Genomic DNA, 18,070 nt, shown 5'->3' on the forward strand with positions numbered 1-18,070 from the left:
TATGCTTTGGTATTATGATGACAAGATATGTTCTGATACTCTAATAATACAATCTATAATCTATATAAAGTGAATACTGGATGCTTAATATAGTTGCTCTAATATGATTATGTTCTAATTTGGAATGCTCAAGATAACATATTGCATAGATATTATTCTTCTCTGGTACATAGAATGGTTTATTCTACTTACACTCAAATATTTTGACATCATCCAAAAGGAAGAGATTGTTGAACTAAGGATTGATTTTGATAGTTACAAAATAATTGTGTAAGTTACTAATGATTATATAGTTTGGAGTAGCTCAAGTTATTCTTCAGAAAAGCTTCTAGAAGCTTGAACGCCTATAGAAGCATGAAGAAACTTAAGAGATAAAATTTTCAAGTTGGAAATAAGTTTGAAGGTATTTGGAAACTTCTGAAGCATGAAAGCAGACCCTACAAGGCAAAGAGTTGACTTCGAAGTGTCCACCGGATGAGACAACAAAGAATCAACATGTTAGACATTAGGTGTCGACCTCCAAGTTGACTTTGGCATGCTGAGGATGAGTGACATGCTTGGCACAACCCAAGTGTCGACCCTGGGGTCGATCCCCGGACCAAGTGTCGATCTCAAGGTCAACCCCTGACATGCCACAGGCAAAATACAGAGGGATGGTATTTTAGGTTCCCTCTGGGATCATCCTCTAGACTGAAGGTCAACCCCAAGGTTAATCCCTCTATGTTGGCAGGCTGTAACGACTAGTTTTTTAACAGCATGAAGTACATTAAACAAGCTCTAACCTTTCTCCAACAATCTTCAATAGCTAGTAATCACTCTCTAGCAGCTTTTCTTTATAAATAGGCCTCCAAAAGGTGAAAAACAAGCAGTGAACTCAAGAAAAAATCAAATAATTAGAGAAAAAAGCATTAGAAGTAAGAAAGACATTCATTGAGTGGGAAGCATTCAATCCAACTTCACCAACCACTTTAAGAGCATTCATTGAGCATTCCCAACTGAAGTGGATATCAAAAGGCTTTTCTATCATTTCAAAAGGGCATTTCATTAGTTTATTTATGCTCACTAGGGATCTTTGATTGTATTCATTGTATATTGATTATTGTTATACTTTTATTATATTTGTGGGACAAGTTTCAGTTGAGCTGAAACTTGGAAAGGTTGATCCGTACCTTGAAATGAAATATGTGTAAGGCTTGCTCATGCCGAGAAATGAATGACTAGCTTGGAGATCTAGAATTATTTGGTTGGTGATATCTGACGGTGTAATCATTTGTGAACGATTAGTGGATTGAAATTTTCAAGTAGGGAGTTTGGGGAGTGGATATAGGTGCTGATTTTGACATCAAACTACTATAAATATTATGTGTTTGTGGTGCTTTGATTGTGTGCCTTGTTTACTTTGCTTATCACCTTACTTATTGCTCATATCTCTCATTGTATATCACTACATATTAGTAAGTTATCATTCTACTGCACTTGTATTTTAAAATTTTGAAAATCCAATTCATCCCCCCTCTTGGGCTGCATAACTGGGCAAGTAATCAATGAAGGAACCCAAATAATATATTCCGGCTAGCCATTTTGGGTGAGATCCTGGGTTGTTACAATGGGAAATCAAATTCCAACTGCGAGTTGCTTGTACCTGTGCTGATCACCTCTTAGTTGTGTTTTGCTTGTTCCTTCTGGAAAAACTTCCTTCATAAACTAAGAGTTTGTGGAGTACCTGTTCTTTGGAAGAGGCATAGTGGAGATGAAGGATAAGATTAAGACGGCGGATTGGCTCTGGTGGAATATGATCTCCATTGATATCTGCTAGAGTATGTGGATGGAAAGGAATGGTCGGATTTACAGCGATGAAATGCAGTCGGGACTAGAGATTGTTCCACACATTTGGAGCTTGCTTAAGGGATGTGCTCTACTTGCTAAGAACACTCAGGTCACTGCGGCTAGGATGTTCTCAAAGTTGCTTAAGGGATGTGGTCTACTTGCTTAGAAGATTAGTCTCCAATTGGATGAGTGGAAATGGATATGGTCAGGACTCTAACCATACGAGGATTTCAAACCAAATGAAGTGAAGAAGAAAAACTACAACAATAACAAAACAAAACAAAAATCTAACATCCAAACTCCACTCTGAATAATAAATAAGAGGGAAAAAATAACGCCCATACACCAGACCAGACGAGGTGCACGGAAAAAAAAAATCATAGACAAATAACAAAAAGGTCAGAAAACATGATGTATACCAAGACTCCAAACTTGTAATTTTCTTTTTTAAGAAAAAGAAAAGAAAACCTAAGATGGTTTTACCCAGAAACAGGATAAATCAAATGAGACAAAAAATATAGGACTATTATCCCTGCAGCATAGTCAAGATTCTTTTTATTTCTTTGGGAGATATTTTTGAGCTGGGATGCTATTTTCTTTACATATGTGCTTGCTTTCCTAGAGGATTTTTTTATATATTTGGGATTTAAAGAGGATCACTAATTTTTTCCTACTTCAATAGAGTGCATTTTTTGTATGCAACACATGGTGGTCCACAAGTCTTGATTTTCTTTTTCCTGCTTTTAATTCAAGATCATGAATGGCAACATATGGTTTTTATCTAGATTTAGTCACTATGTGACAGCATGCGTGAAGATCTAGTTGTTATAAAATTTCTCTCCACCTTTCCAAAGATACATCATATCATTTTCTATATGAAGTATAATTCCAGGAAGATATAATATGCTAGTTTATTATGATAATCTACTTCTTTTATATATAATATCAGGTGAGTAACAATTTCTAAACCTAATACTTAAGGATATCATAGAGATGCAAATTATTGCAATGCAACAACATGGATCTTCATTCTGTTTTTGTCTAATCCAAATCCAATTCAAATACGTGTTTGCTAATTCTCACAATTCAAATACGTGTTTGTTTTGGCCACTGCACTTCTAAAAGGATCTGTCTTTAACAAATTGTATGAGGCCCAAATTCTGCCAGGTTCCAACAATCTCCACCATATGGAGTATAACAACATACTGGAAACTTTAATTGAAACTAATTAAATTTCCTACCAATCCACCATTCCTCATGTCAATCACCGCTGTAGTGAGCAAGTTGGTATCGTCAAACTAACAGGCTGGCCAATCTGGAAGCCCACCTTAGACAACAGTAGCCGATATGACCCTCATAAAGGTTTTCTTGTAGCAGAGCAAAATCAATTGAGCTTGGCCAACTCGGTTGAAGAAGTTAACGTTTTGATTGCAAAGTGGAAGTCCACTGATGGGTCCTTTAAAATGCCTTATTCCTATGCTATCAAAAAAAAAACCTGCTCCTGTAGCGAAAGATTTCAGATCAAACCTGAGTGATAATTAGTAACTATCATATTTTATATAAGAAAACAAGCATTTTAAAGATCCATGCATAAAGGACAATTGAATGCCACGTGGCTCATCCAGACGGCCAACTTTCAACGTTACTCTTTTGGATGGATGTTGTTTTAACTTGTTTGATTCTCATATCAGGAAGACAATCTTGTTCTCTCTCTTTTTTTGGCACGTCTCCATGGCCGGATGATCTCTACTCTATGAAATATATATATACATGTTGACAGATGTATTAGTTTTATATTGGTAAAGAATTTAAAATCCAGCCAAAATGTTTTGCCTAACATTCCTAACTTTAAATTATCAATAATTTTAAATTGTTGACAATATTGTCATAATGGTAATAACTATTGCAGTTTTCATGTTGTTTATGGAAAGTACAGTAACGATATTACCGCCAGGATCCTAACTTCATAGGCCTTATCTCTATGGAAGGATGCCAACCAACCGAGCTAGAGTAGCTCACATTATTGTCGCCATTTTAAAAAAAACATTTATATCTCTTGGGAAATCCGTATCCGAACTTTGATAACATGGCCACTATACGGCATAGAAGGAATCTTATCTATGAGAAACTTCGTGATGACTATTTTGTCTGGTTCCAACTGTGATTATCACCAACACTACTAGAAGGAAATAAAAACCTTTATTTTATTTTTATTTTCTTTGCTAAAATAGGTATTTTATATATTATAAGTACGGGCACATCCAATAAAATTAAAAAATAATAAATTACAGAGTGCCTTAGGCAACTCTCCCTCTCTAGCCCATAAGGTGCCTCTGGAGTGGCAGGCCACTTAAGCAGCCATCCAGTTCATGGCTCCATTGGTCTCTTTAAACACATGCTTGGCCTGAAAGGTTACTCTATTTCTCACCATCACCCAAATATCTCGAAGTAAAGAAGGTCCCCCTTCACCACCGTGTTAGCAATACATCACCTAACTAAGAAAATAAATCTATAATTACAATTAATAAAAATTCTTAAAAGAAATAATATATATATATATTATTCGGTATCAATTTAAATCTATTTTACCACAAAAGAAATCTATTCTAGCACAAAATAAATATATTCATTTAATAAATTCAAATCATAAAATTGTAAATCCAACAGATCTACCAATATTAAATTTAAAACAAAAGTAAGAGAAAATAGTCTGATTGAAGGCAGATGGAAGCGCATAGACGCTGTCCCAAAGAAGTGTTTGCCCCCACGTATGGGTCTTCTGGCAATCCTTCTCAGAAATACGACGACCCTAAACTTTTTCTTTGGTACGTCTCGGAAGAAGCCAAATCGAATCCGATTGGACTTGCAGATCCAGCGAAGAACGAAATAAAAAGAATAAAACAAACTGAATAGAATTGCAAAAATTAAAATCAGAATGGCTAATAGGAAGAACTTTTCTTCAGAATTTTTTTGGTATTTTTCTCTAATTTTTTGTGTCCTGAATAGAATAAAATAGGGAGCTTTTTGGTAATTTTTACGGACGCGTCCGTGCTCTTCTCGCGGAGGCCAAAGGGAGCTGGCACGCGTCCGTAGAATGCGGACGCGGCCAGCCCGCCTTTAATTCAAAAAAAAAAACTACAACAGGTGCCAGTAGGTGCCCGCTGGCACTTGCACACGCGGCCCGAGAATGGCCGCGTATGCATTAATATTTCCAGCAATCCTCCACAAAAATTAATTTTTAAATAATTTTAAAATCAAAACAAAATACTGGAGATTTTATATTATGTAATAGGTGTAGGTACCTTTCGGTTTGAACCTTCACTTAGTAATAATTGATTACATCTGTGGAGCCAAGATGGTCTTAACCTTGAACCTCAGTCCATGGCTCAGATTAAATTAACAACACACATAAGATAGCCCGATCTGGGTTCTAAGCGGGTTGCGCTAATATGGCCATGCGCAAGTATCTTTCATGTGCTTTTTAGAGAATCATCCATTTTCTATAATCGCGACCTCACGACTGCACATATAGGTGAGTCCTAATAAGGAAGCTAGCAAGGAAGCTCCTGCCTCTTGGATCTCGGACTCATTAAGAATTATACAAGCAAACTCATCGTACTGCTTACTTTTATGAGCACTAGCACCATAGGGATGAGGAAAACATAAAATAGTACTCCTCTTAGTCACACTCTGGTTAGTTTCTACCCATTGAATCTTTTAAAGTTAGGTTTCCACTGTGGTGATCCCCCTCGATGACTCTAGAACTACTGTTTTAGACAAACCTTTTGTAAGTTGATCAGCCAAATTATTTTCTGATTTTACAAAATTCAAAGCTATAACGTTATTTTTCAATTTATATCTTAATGATTTATGATGCACTTTTAAGTGTCTGTTTATTTTTATATTGGCATTTTCTTGGTACCACTTATCTATTGCAGATTTACAGTCACAATATAAGAAAACAGGTGGTAAAGGTGACTCATCTACGGGAAGGTCTATTAATAGATCTCAAAGCCACTCAGCCTCTGTGCTAGTAGTGTTTAAAGCTATCAGTTCAGACTCCATGGTACTTCTAGATATCAAGGTTTGTTTGGTGGATTTCTAAGACACAACAACACCTCTTAGGAGAAAGATATATCCTGTGATGAATTTAACATCTAAGATATCGCTGATCTAGTTGGCATCACTATAGCCTTTCAGAATAGCAGAAAACCCACAAAAGTGCAAACTATAGGACTTAGTGCCCTTAAGATACCTAAGGATCCTCTCTAATGCTGTCCAATGATCTCTATTTGGATTAGTAGTATATCTACTAAGTCTATTTACAACATATGCTATACTTGGCCTGGTGTAGTTTGCTAGAAATCCTAGTGAGCCAATAATTTGAGCATATAAGCTTTGAAGGATAGGAGTTCTAAGTTCTTCTTAAGGTGTGTAGAGAGATCAAAGGAAGTAGAAACAGGCTGACAATCGATATAATTAAATTTATTGAGAATCTTGTCAACATAATGATTTTGGAATAACTTAATACTATTTACACTTCTAATTATTTTAGTATTTAAAATTAAGTCAGCTTGTCCCAAGTCTTTAATATCAAACTTATGACTTAAGAATTGCTTTACTTCATCAACTATCTGAATATCTGTCCCAAAGATCATTATGTCATCTACATAGAGGCACAAGATCACACATTTATTTCCAACTCTCTTATGGTATACACATTCGTTTGTACTATTGATTTCAAATCCAAATATCAGTATAGTTTCATCAAATTTCAAGTGCCATTGCTTGGGTGCTTGTTTAAGACTATAGAAAGATCTGATTAATCTACAAACTTTATTTTTTTGGCCTGCGATTATAAATCCCTTTGCCTGTCCATATAAATTTCTTCATTTAAGTCTCTATTTAGAAAAGCTGTTTTTATATCCATATGATGAATCACTAATCTATGGATAGAGGCTAATGCTATTAGAACCCTAATAGTAGTAATCCTAGCTACAGGTGCATAAACATCAAAGAAATCTACCCCAGATCTTTGAGTAAAATCCTTGGCAACTAATCCAGCCTTAAATTTATCTACATACCTATCAGGCCTAAGTTTCTTCTTAAAGATCTATTTGCATCCTATAGATTTACAGCCAGAAGGAAGATCAGTCAGTTCCTAAGTATGATTTTGGATAATTGACTGCATCTCATTGTTCACAGCTTCTCTCTAAACAGATGAATCCAAGGATTTCATTGCGTCCTCAAAATTAGCTGGAGAGTCTTCTATAAGAAAAGTAAAGAAGTCATCTCCAAATATTTTCTCTACTCTGTGTCTCTTACTCTTCCTAGGTTCTGCTTCTACTTCTATTTCTCTTGTCCTTATTCTACTAGAGCTACTAGCTATACTACTATCTACTCTAGTCCTAAGTAGAAAGGTGTCTTCAAAATATGTTGTATCTCTGGCTTCTATGATAGTGTTATTACTAATATCACTTTCTTTTGAATTAATCACCAGAAATCTATTGGCATTACTATTGGCTGCATATCCTATGAATATGGCATCCACTGTTTTAGGCCCTATTTTTTTCTCTTAAAATCAGGTATTTTTACTTTTGCCAAGCATCCCCACACTTTCAAATAGCTAAGATTAGGTTTGTTATGTTTCTAAACTTCATATGGGGTTAAATCATTATTTTTAAAGAAAATCCTATTGAGGATATAACAGGCTGAAACTAAAGCTTTCCCCCACAAATTCTCTGGTACTCCTAAGCTTATAAGCATGGAGTTAACCATATCCATTAAAGTCCTATTCTTTCTTTTTGTGACTCCATTTGATTGGAGAGAATAGAGAGCAGTCAAATGATTCCATGATCTTCACAAAAATTGAGTTATCTCATTAGATGTATATTCACCTCCCCGATCTGATCTAAGAATTTTAATTTTCTTTTCCTGTTGATTCTCAGCTTTGATCTTAAAAATCTTAAATTTGCTAAGCACCTCATCCTTGGTTTTAATTAGGTAGATATAATAGAACTTGGATAGATCATCTATGAAGGTCACAAAGTATCTGTTACCTCCTCTAGAAGTTCCACCAGAGTCACAAACATCACTATGGATCAACTCTAATAGATTCGAATCCCTATTAACAGATTTAAAAGGCTTTCTAGGGAGTTTGGCTTCTGCACAGATTTTACATTTCTCATGGTTCTTAAGATCACTTTTTGGTATTAAATTTAGGTTCATTAGTTGCTTAATTATATTATAATTTACATAACCTAATCTACCATGCCAAATAGAAGGAGGTTCTATATTCATGATCAAAGAATTTTCATTTATTGAAGAAACTATTATATTCAACTTAAACAATCCTTCACTTAGGAATCCTTTTCCAATAAACATTACACCATAAGAAATTACAACTTTATTGGACTCAAAAACAAGACGATAGCCTTGCTGGACAAGCAAGAAACCACTAATTAGGTTTCTCCTAATGACCGGAACATGTTAGACGCCGTGCAGAGACAGGACTTTTGCAGAAGTAAGCTTTAAGTCTACATGTCCCACTCCTATCATACGCGCCTCTGAGCTATTTGCCATAATCATAGCTCCTCTACTTGAGACCTGGTAAGAAGAAAATCAGGAGTGATCCGAACAAATATGAATACCAGCTCCGGTATCAATCCACCAATCAAGTGCTTGTAAAGTCATGTTAACTTCAGGACTGAAGGAAACAGACCTGAAAACTATCTCAAAGAAGCCAGCGCCGGAAGTCACCATATTGACTTGAGCACTAGTTGTGTGTGAACCCTTCTTCTTGGATTGAAAAGGTTCAATCTTTTTATAGAAGCACTGGAGAGATAAATGGTTGGTCCGACCACATACATAACAGGAACGAACACCACCTTCCTCTTTCTTCTTCTGCTCCTGGGATTAGATAGGTCTTCCATTGTGGTGGTTAGGGTTTCTAGGGTTGTAGGGCTTCTTTTTGTAATGCTTATTTTTGAAGGGTCGGTTCTGATTTTTCCTAGGTGGGGCCTTTATATTATAAGCATTATTTTTGTGTCCAGTAGAGGTTTTACTTATGAGCCTATGTTGCTCTTCAATTTTAATCAAGTTCAAAACTTGGGTTAGGGTGAGACCTCCTTGGGTATGGCTCAGAGTCTTAGCAAAATCAGACCAGAAATTGGGTAGTTTGTCTATCAGACATGCTAGCTAGAATGATTTATCCAAATTGGTTCTATTAGCCCTAAGCTGATGGATCAGGATTTCAAAATCATGAATTTGGTCATTCATAGGCTTCGAGTCCACCATCTTAAAGTTATTGAAGTCGGAGGCCTTGAACCTCTTACCCCAGCATCATCAAGACCATATTTGCTATCTAGGGTGTCCCAGAGTTCTTTGGCACTCTTGGCTGTGTAATAAATGTCATACAGCCTTTCAGAGAGGGCATCTAGGATTCTATGGATGCAATGATAGTCTATCTCATCAGGTGTCCTAGAAGGTGTGCTAATGGAGGTAGAAGATTCAGTGTGGGAGGAGGATGAACTCCGGTTTGGGTTTTGGTGAGTACCATATCGTGAAGTAGTTGGGTTGGACCCGTTATTAACTTCAATGATGCTCTCACTTATGGCTGAGATCAACCCTAATGTGGTGAGCCAGAACCGGATTTGGTTCTGTCACCTCCTAAAGTTATGGCCATCAGATTTTTTAGGTTTGGCATTAAGGTGGTTATTAGTATTAGAGGCCATAGGTTCAAGGTTATAGAAAAAAGATAGAAACTTGAATGAAGGCAAAAAGTTTATGTCAAAAGATTGCACTAAAATTTGTATTGAATTTTGAATGTTTAGTTGATATATCCAAAAAATAATAGCCAGATCAGCTCTAGATCAGTGGTGGAGCACTAGGCTCACTTAAGTGCCAGCCTTTCTTAGATACGTATGCCTTTTTGATAAGTTTTTTTTTGATGCTATTAGTTAGTGAATATAATCACTAGAAATCACACAAATTCAATTTTTACAAAAGCATAAGTGCAAACTTAAATTTATTATTATGGATTAATCAATTTTCAAATTTTCTATTTGAATTTTTCAAATTAATTATTAATTTAGTGCTAGCTAGATAATTATTGTAATTGAAATCTAATATGTCAATTCAATGAATTATATATTAGAATTGATTTATTGCCTTATTAGAATAATTGATTACTAATTTTGTACCATCAAATTAATTATTATAATTGAGATCTAAAATATCAATTCAATCAATTATAAGATTTATTACCTTATTAGAATAATTGATTACTAATTTTGTGGTAGCAAATCAATTATTGTAATTGAGATCTAAAATGTCAATTCAATGAATTATATGATTTATTACTTTATTAGAATCATTGATTACTAATTTTGTGGTAGCAAATTAATTATTGTAATTAAGATCTAAAATATCAATTCAATGAATTATATGATTTATTACCTTATTAGAATAATTGATTACTAATTTTGTGGTAGCAAATCAATTATTGTAATTGAGATCTAAAATGTCAATTCAATCAATTATATGATTTATTACCTTATTAGAATAATTGATTGAGATCTAATAAGTCAATTCAATAAATTAATTATTATGTATCAACCAATTTCCGAATTTTTCGTTTGCATAGGATCTGGAAATTACTCATTGAGGAGTCCAAATGGAGGTTTGATAAACCTCTTGGAGGTTAAACAAATTATTATCTTTTTAGAATGATTTACTGAATTATAATATTACTAACAATATAAAATAAATACTTATTTGTTTGTATAACTCTTAATGAGTCCAAGGTCCAAGAGGCAGGAGATTCTTTGCTAGATTCATTATTAGGACTCACCTATACACCACATGGGCTCTCTTAGATCCAGCCAATCACGATAGTCAAGTCACTCTCCAGTATAATCGAGCTAGCTTATAGCACTCCTCGTGCATGATACAGGTCGACCCAAGCTACCCGCAGCTCTGCTTAAAGAACTAATGTGTCAAAGACCTGGCAGCCACTACCCTAGAGTTCGGGCCTTTGGTGATAAACCCAGGACCTTTTTTCTTGCCTCCGTCCAAAACGGAACCATCAAAGTTGACATTGAGGAAACTCGGAGGTAGAAGCTTCCAAGTGAAAAACACCGTACGGAAGCTGTCTCAACAAAATAAAATTCTTTATTTAAATTAAATTTATTCTTCTATTTTAGAAAAAGGTGTGCAAGTACACGGGCACGATTTAACCATTCAATCTCGAAAACTTTGTAAAAGGGCGGACCGGCATCCATCAAATTCCATTCGTCTTTCTCTCCCTTTGTCAACAATTGGCCATCAACGTCACCCTTCCTTTGCCGGATTCAGGGGCTTTTAGAGGGTCATGACAACTGCTTTCAAAAACTACAGCTCTCGCTCCCATTAAGTTCGTCATCCAGTACGTCTATCCTGTATATAAATCAAGACCGAGACTGGGAGAAGCTAAGAGCAGCTTGCCAAGGAAACCATGGGGGCGGTGGGGATGCAGAGGGGGTGGTGGTTGCTGAACCTTCTCCTCGTGTTGTCAGTAGTCGCTACGGTGAGAGCCATCAGCAGAGATGACTTCCCGGCTGGCTTTATTTTTGGTGCTGGTTCGTCTGCCTATCAGGTAAGACCACTCACTGTGCATCCATCAAAGTATGTGTCTGCGGTGTATGTGAAACTTGATTGATAAACTAAAGATTGGTTTGGCCAAAACGTTTTGATTTATGTTCAGTAAGTATATCCTGCTAAAACTTTTTCAAAAATAATGACATAATGTAATCTTTAAAATTTTCTTTTTCTGAATTGAGAACGAGCCCAAAGTTTCTTGTGTATTAAAAATCAAAATATAGTAGCTCGCCACATCTCCAGGAACTACTGGTTGGAGTGAAAATTAAGATTTTCTTATCGCAAATAATTCTTTTCCCATGTTATTTCTTGCATATTAATACAAAATAATATGGACTTTCCTTGAAAATCGAAGAAACATGATCGTTGATGAGTTGATCTCTAGAATTTCAACAAAAAAGATAAATAATCACATGTGTTAACCCCCGACTAATGCTAAAAATAATTGCAAATAAAATGAAAATAGATAAACAATTGAGATCAGTCTGTTTAATAACATTAATTCCTTTGATGTTAAGAATGGATATGGGAATTACAACGGTTCTCTACTCTTCTACTGGTTATTGTTTGGGGAAATTAAGCACTAATTTATAGTGCAAATTTAAAGCTGATTACTAGCCTAAAACCATTAAAAATCAGAATTGCCTCATATAATACATGATGCTCTAAGAAAGGGTGCAAGCATTTACAAGCAATGCAGTGAAAACAATTTAAAAAATTAAAATAAAAAAGCACAAGATTAAGTAACCAGTTGGTAGATTAAGATCTGCTATGGAAACAAGGAATCGAGCTACCTGGCATCTATATGTCACTCAGCTTTTAAGAGGGCTGATCTGGGTGGATTGCAGGTAGAAGGAGCAGTTGCGGAGGATGGAAGAAAGCCCAGTATATGGGATACTTTCACCCATGCTGGTCAGTTGAAAACTGTTATGTCAAGGGTTGTGAATTAGTATTTCAGTCTTGATATATCAAGTGCAATGTGTTTCCTTGCAGGGAGAAATGCTGACAAGAGCACAGGAGACATAGCAGCAGACCAATATCACAAATACAAGGCAAGCCTATCTATTACTCAAAGAGATGCGCTGCTGTTATAACATAAGCATATATAGTTTGAAGAATTGCAGGCAAATATCCTTTTTTATTTGATGGCAGGAAGATGTGAAGCTGATGCATGAGATGGGCTTGGATGCTTATAGATTTTCCATCTCATGGTCCCGGCTTATTCCTGGTAACCATGCGGATGGCTTTTTTATTTTGTGGCATAACGGAAATATGCATCGGAAACTTGAGCATGATGCTTCATGGTCCTACTCTTGCAGAAGGGCGAGGACCTGTCAATCCAAAAGGCTTACAGTACTACAACAATCTAATCAATGAGCTCTTAAGCCATGGTATTGGAAATGATCATCTAAGCAAAGAATCTGAAGACTTACTATGTTTTTTTTTTTTTTTTTTTTTTTGTGTGGGGATTGGAATGACAGCTTCTTGAAGCATTTGATTTCCTGATGACTTAATTGCTAAAAACTTATGCTTTCCAACGTTGGTAAATCCTGCAGGTATAGAGCCTCACATAACTCTTTACCACTTCGACCTTCCGCAAGCATTGCAAGACGAGTATGCAGGACTTCTAAGCCCAAAGATAGTGTAAGCTTCTGCGGTAACTATAACGCATAAAAATTTATCCTGTAATTCTCGTTTATCCATAATAACAGTGCAGCAAATTAGTTTTGTGATTTGCGTATTGATGCAGAGAAGATTTCACGGCTTATGCTAATGTGTGCTTTAAAGAATTTGGTGATAGAGTGAAGTTCTGGAGTACTTTCAATGAACCTAACATAGAAACAGTTGCTGGTTATGATGTTGGGTTGTTTCCACCTGCGCGCTGCTCCTATCCATTTGGACTTAATTGCACCGAGGGGGACTCAACGACAGAACCATACATCGTTGCTCACAATATATTATTAGCCCATGCATCAGCTGCCTCCTTGTACAAGGACAAGTATCAGGTTCCCAAACCCTAACCTTGTTTTGTTCCTCAAAAGAATAGTCATTCATTAAGTATCCTGAGCTTCTGGCCCTTTTGTCTGCAGGCGGAGCAAGGAGGTCGTATAGGAATGACCATCCTAGGCTTTTGGTTTGAGCCTTTCACGAACTCAGCAGAGGATATTGCTGCAGCACAGAGAATGATTGATTTCCATATAGGATGGTACGAATTATAAGCTTGCAGTTGTTCATTTTCCTCTCTTTTCCTTTATCTTCTCCCAGAAAACAAGAACTCAAGAAATGAGAGCTGATCATCGACATCGTCTGCCTTGAACTAGGTTCATGGATCCTCTTGTGTATGGAACTTACCCTGCTGTCATGAAGAAGATTGTTGGATCTCGATTACCATCTTTTAGTGCAGAAGAATCAAAGAAGTTGAAAGCATCATTTGATTTTCTCGGCTTCAACCATTACACAGTTTTTTATTTGCAAGCAGGTCCTAACAATTGGGATCGGAATGAGAGTGACTACCTCAGAGATGTATCTGTCAAATTACCAAGTAAGCAACTGAAGACAATTTAAACATTTGCTTTTAGTATGAGAACCAGTTGTTATATTTATTACGAGTACAATATGTCATTGTAACCTTAAGAACAATCTCAATTCTATATATATTATTCTTTATAATAAGTAATAACGGAATATTACCTTACTGATTTTGTATTTGATCAAATTAAAATTTCAGTAATGTATATATGAATATGTGTAAGAAATTACATCTTTTAGTGATAAAACATGCCCTCTTCAGCTTTTGCTCTGTTTCTTCAATGGCCAACTTACAAGGAACTAGATTTATTAGATTTTTTTTTCCTTTCTTGATGAAGATAGTCCTCAATTTCAGCATTGCAGTATTTCTTATTTGAGAATGATTTCCTAAAAATAATTATACTGCTGATAGCAATTGTGTCCTGATGCAGTTACAACCAGGAACTATTGGAAGGTATGCAATAAACTGGTTCTTGTGTAAGCATGAGGGCTAATCCGGACAGTATGTTCTGACTCTCCTGGCACAATTAAAATTTTATGCAGTATTTCAGTTCCCAAAGCATGCCTCCAGTAACTGCAACTCCATGGGCTCTGAGAAAAATGCTTGAGCACATTAAAGTGAAATATGGGAATCCTCCAATTATAATCCATGAAAATGGTAAGGAAAAATTTCTCCCGTTTTTTTTTTTTGACCTACAGCCCAGCACTTGTTTTGATTATCCTTATGGGAACTATCCTAAAATACTTAAACAGTGTGCTATGCTTGACTTCAGGATATGCGGAGTTCAACATTAACCATACGATGGATGTACACTTTTTTAATGATGATTGTAGAGCAAACTTCTTACACCAATATGTAGAAAGCCTCTTTGAATCTATCAGGTAATTCCATTTTCGCATTAGTAAGAAATTGTATCACTCATAGCAGTCCAGATCTCCACATCTACAGTTTCTTGTTCTCCTTATTCTTCTGCTTATTCTTCTTCCTCCTCCCCTTTTTCTTCTTCTTATTCCACTCTGGAACCAAGCTACATTAGCCATCTAATGCTTGATGGGAAGTGGGCAGCCTCCACTGCTTTTGCACCTCCACATATGCGGTTGAAACAGTTCCTAAGCTTTGAGTCTATGCATCCATATCTCAAGATCTTGTTTCTTGGTGGAAACACCACCCTAGAAGATGCACCTAAGCGACTGCTAAATAGATGATTATACCTAGTGCATATGCGAAACTGATTTGGTTATCATGAATAGCTTCATGATACATTTAGCATTGTTCAACTTAATTCACTTCTCTGTTTCACCTGAAGCAATCTCTGTGTGCAGGAATGGATCAAATACACAAGGATATTTTGTCTGGTCTTTCATAGACTGTTTTGAGCTTGCTTTTGGTTATACTGCTCGCTATGGTCTCTATGGAGTTGACTTCAATGACAAAAATAGAACAAGGTATGGCAGAGCTTCTGCAGAGTGGTATGCCATGTTTCTCAAGAATGGACTGAGAAGGAGAATATCTCACAATGCCTATGTTGAGTAAACATATGCCAACAATCTATCTTTAGTTGAGAATGTGGAGACAATTTGAATCATAAGGGATGATATGCTATTTCGTATTGAGGCTATAGGCAGAAAAATTGCAATACATCCATGTAGCTTGTCCATGTTAGTGGCATACTTTGTCTTAATGACGAGCGGGTTGGGCTCTGGCTAGCCTTTTGTGAGAGATAGAGTGCTCATAGCCCCGGATAGATTTGTAATTTCATTATGAAACTAAAAAAAGGTCCAATAGAAACTGTATTCCTTGTTACGTCATTATGATCAAGAAGAAACATAGATTCCTTAGTATTCCTTTTGTTTCGTATTCACTAGCCTAGATGAAAAATAAAGTAGACTATCTAACATGTATGATGAATCCATTTTTTGTAAAGTCTTTAACTAAGCGACAATAAAATGCAAAGAGTAGCAGAAGTTTTGTGGTAGTTCAGTAAATTGCAGAGTACTAAAATCATTATAAAAAAGCAGCGATAGGCCTTTAGTAATTTGATTTTCTGGAATTGGCATTTTTAGCCAAGAAAGGTCTGAAAGATATTTTAAGATCTCGTTGGCTCAACTAGAAAGAGGAATAGATGGCTGTGGATCCTACTGTCTTAATCTTTGAGGACTTTCATTATTGAGACGCTGCCTTCTCGAGAAAGAAAGCGATGACTAAGATCTATGAGCTATGAACTTTAGTCTAAAGATAAAACAAACAAAGACAAATTGAAAGATAAACTGATAAAAATAAACTGGTACTTGATTCACTGATTGGCTGAACGCTCTTTTTATAGTTAAATACTTATCTCTCTCTCTCTCTCTCTCTCTCTCTCTCTCTATATATATATATATATATATATATATATATATATATATATATAGCTATCTTACTCTAGTGCGGACACCTATCTTTATGAGCTGTCATCACTTCACCCCTCTTCTTTCGGCAGTTGCCGTAATTAGTTCTACCAACATCTCAACTTTTCCACATTCTTGCTCCTTGGCAACCATTTCCGCTAACCACACCTGGCTTCTGAGACTTCATCCAATCAGGAGGATGTTATAAGTGACAATCAGCTATAGTAAGCTAATACCTATAATCAGTTTGCACATGGTACATCTGGAATTCTTTCTGAGCCTTAGGCGATCACTTGGTCTAGTTTGACCGATTTCTCTAGGTCATAGTCCGACCTATCCTTCACAGTACCTAGTGGCGGCCCAATTAGCGTAAGGCTTAGCTAGTGGCTTTCAGTCGATCACAACCAATACCTTAGCTAGTGGCTTTCACACATGCTTAGCTAATTTAGAGTTCACTCTCAAAACCAATTTCTTTTATTTTCTAATATCTAGCAATGCCATATGGCTGTCATCTAACTGGCCTTTAGATTCTGGATGTTGGAGGATGTAGTATAAACAATACCCCACGTTGTATTAGCTTAAGATTATGAGGCTGATAAGATATAAACATCACATCCTTAGTAGTCAATTGGTCGTTCATCGGAATTATCAATACATCATATTTATGACTAACACAGTGATCATTGACCTTTCCTCGTTTACCAAGGTTTTATTAGCTTACTTTGCCTTTTTAATTTCTAAAAATGCAGCGGGCTAGTGCCACGTGCCCCATTCAAGTGTTAATCGAGTGACAAAGCGTGTTGCTCTAGAGATTTGGACAATGATTAGGGTCTTTTCTATATGCCTTTGTAAGGTGAACCTATGCTATCATCCTTCGGACCTTCCTTCAAACTCCCTCCTTGCCCTTGTTCCACATTAAACCACACCTAGAGGCCACGATGAGATAGACTGGGCTATCATTAAAAGGATCATATCATCTTGATTGGCTTGCTCTTAGCTAGCTACTAAATTTGATGCTCAAGGATCTCTTACCGCAGGGACTTTGGCTCTCCCATCGGCTAATACAAGTTTTCATATCAAATCCTTTGCCAGCTTCCCGTCTTCAGATTCCTAAATCGGTTCGAATGGACTACTCTTTATATCAACCTTTAGTGATTGGGTCCGCATGAAAATTTCTCCATTTCAATGTACACGAATCAATCTATCCCCAAGTTTCAACATGCTAGAAACTTGTCACCCACAACAATGAAATATAATCAAGAAGCAACAAATATAATGAATTCTCATGAATGAACTGAAAAGAACCAATGAAGCGCTTTTGATTTGCTAGAGGGAAGCTGTCGTGCAACACACTTCAGATGAACATCACTAACTAATACTCGATGTGGATGGTGAATAGTATGAATGTAGACTTGAAGTTTTTTTTTCTTCCTTGAAACACATTTTATCCTTCCATTAGTGTGTTCTCCAATCAAATGTGGAAGCATTTACATATCCACTAATGGCTAGAAGAGCTCTTTTTACCGTTGGAGGGCTGAAACTAGTCGTTGGCCGTTGTATTTATTTTCCAATTCAAATAGGACTCAACTTTCCTAAAATAGATATGACCAGTAAAAATAAACTTGAAAAAGCTAAAATTTTATAGGAGATAGATCCAACTTCTACATCAACTTTATCTTTTATCGCTTTG

At 36.2% G+C, this 18,070-nt stretch overlaps 1 protein-coding gene across 1 annotated transcript; it reads left to right on the forward strand.

Moving 5' to 3' along the window:
• Positions 1–11,091: 11,091 nt before the first annotated feature.
• On the forward strand, positions 11,092–15,836 carry LOC103715362 (beta-glucosidase 31-like). Its single transcript, XM_008802962.3, has 13 exons — positions 11,092–11,461; positions 12,312–12,375; positions 12,457–12,515; positions 12,616–12,691; positions 12,783–12,854; positions 13,020–13,107; positions 13,214–13,469; positions 13,554–13,669; positions 13,785–14,005; positions 14,424–14,446; positions 14,536–14,650; positions 14,766–14,874; positions 15,316–15,836. The coding sequence occupies exons 1-13, from the start codon at positions 11,321–11,323 to the stop codon at positions 15,524–15,526; spliced, it is 1,551 nt and encodes a 516-aa protein (XP_008801184.2). The 5' UTR covers positions 11,092–11,320; the 3' UTR covers positions 15,527–15,836.
• Positions 15,837–18,070: the final 2,234 nt, after the last annotated feature.

This window comes from Phoenix dactylifera, unplaced genomic scaffold, assembly GCF_009389715.1.
Source record: "Phoenix dactylifera cultivar Barhee BC4 unplaced genomic scaffold, palm_55x_up_171113_PBpolish2nd_filt_p 000214F, whole genome shotgun sequence".
Taxonomy (NCBI): domain Eukaryota; kingdom Viridiplantae; phylum Streptophyta; class Magnoliopsida; order Arecales; family Arecaceae; genus Phoenix; species Phoenix dactylifera.

What these genes read in the sequence shown, in the direction of transcription:
- LOC103715362 (XM_008802962.3), top strand. Translation starts at nt 11,321, where the DNA reads ATGGGGGCGGTGGGGATGCAGAGGGGGTGGTGGTTGCTGAACCTTCTC. An exon ending in CTTCTAAGCCCAAAGATAGT is followed by an intron (nt 13,108 to 13,213) that starts GTAAGCTTCTGC and finishes GTATTGATGCAG; the next exon opens with AGAAGATTTCACGGCTTATG. An exon ending in CAACCAGGAACTATTGGAAG is followed by an intron (nt 14,447 to 14,535) that starts GTATGCAATAAA and finishes AATTTTATGCAG; the next exon opens with TATTTCAGTTCCCAAAGCAT.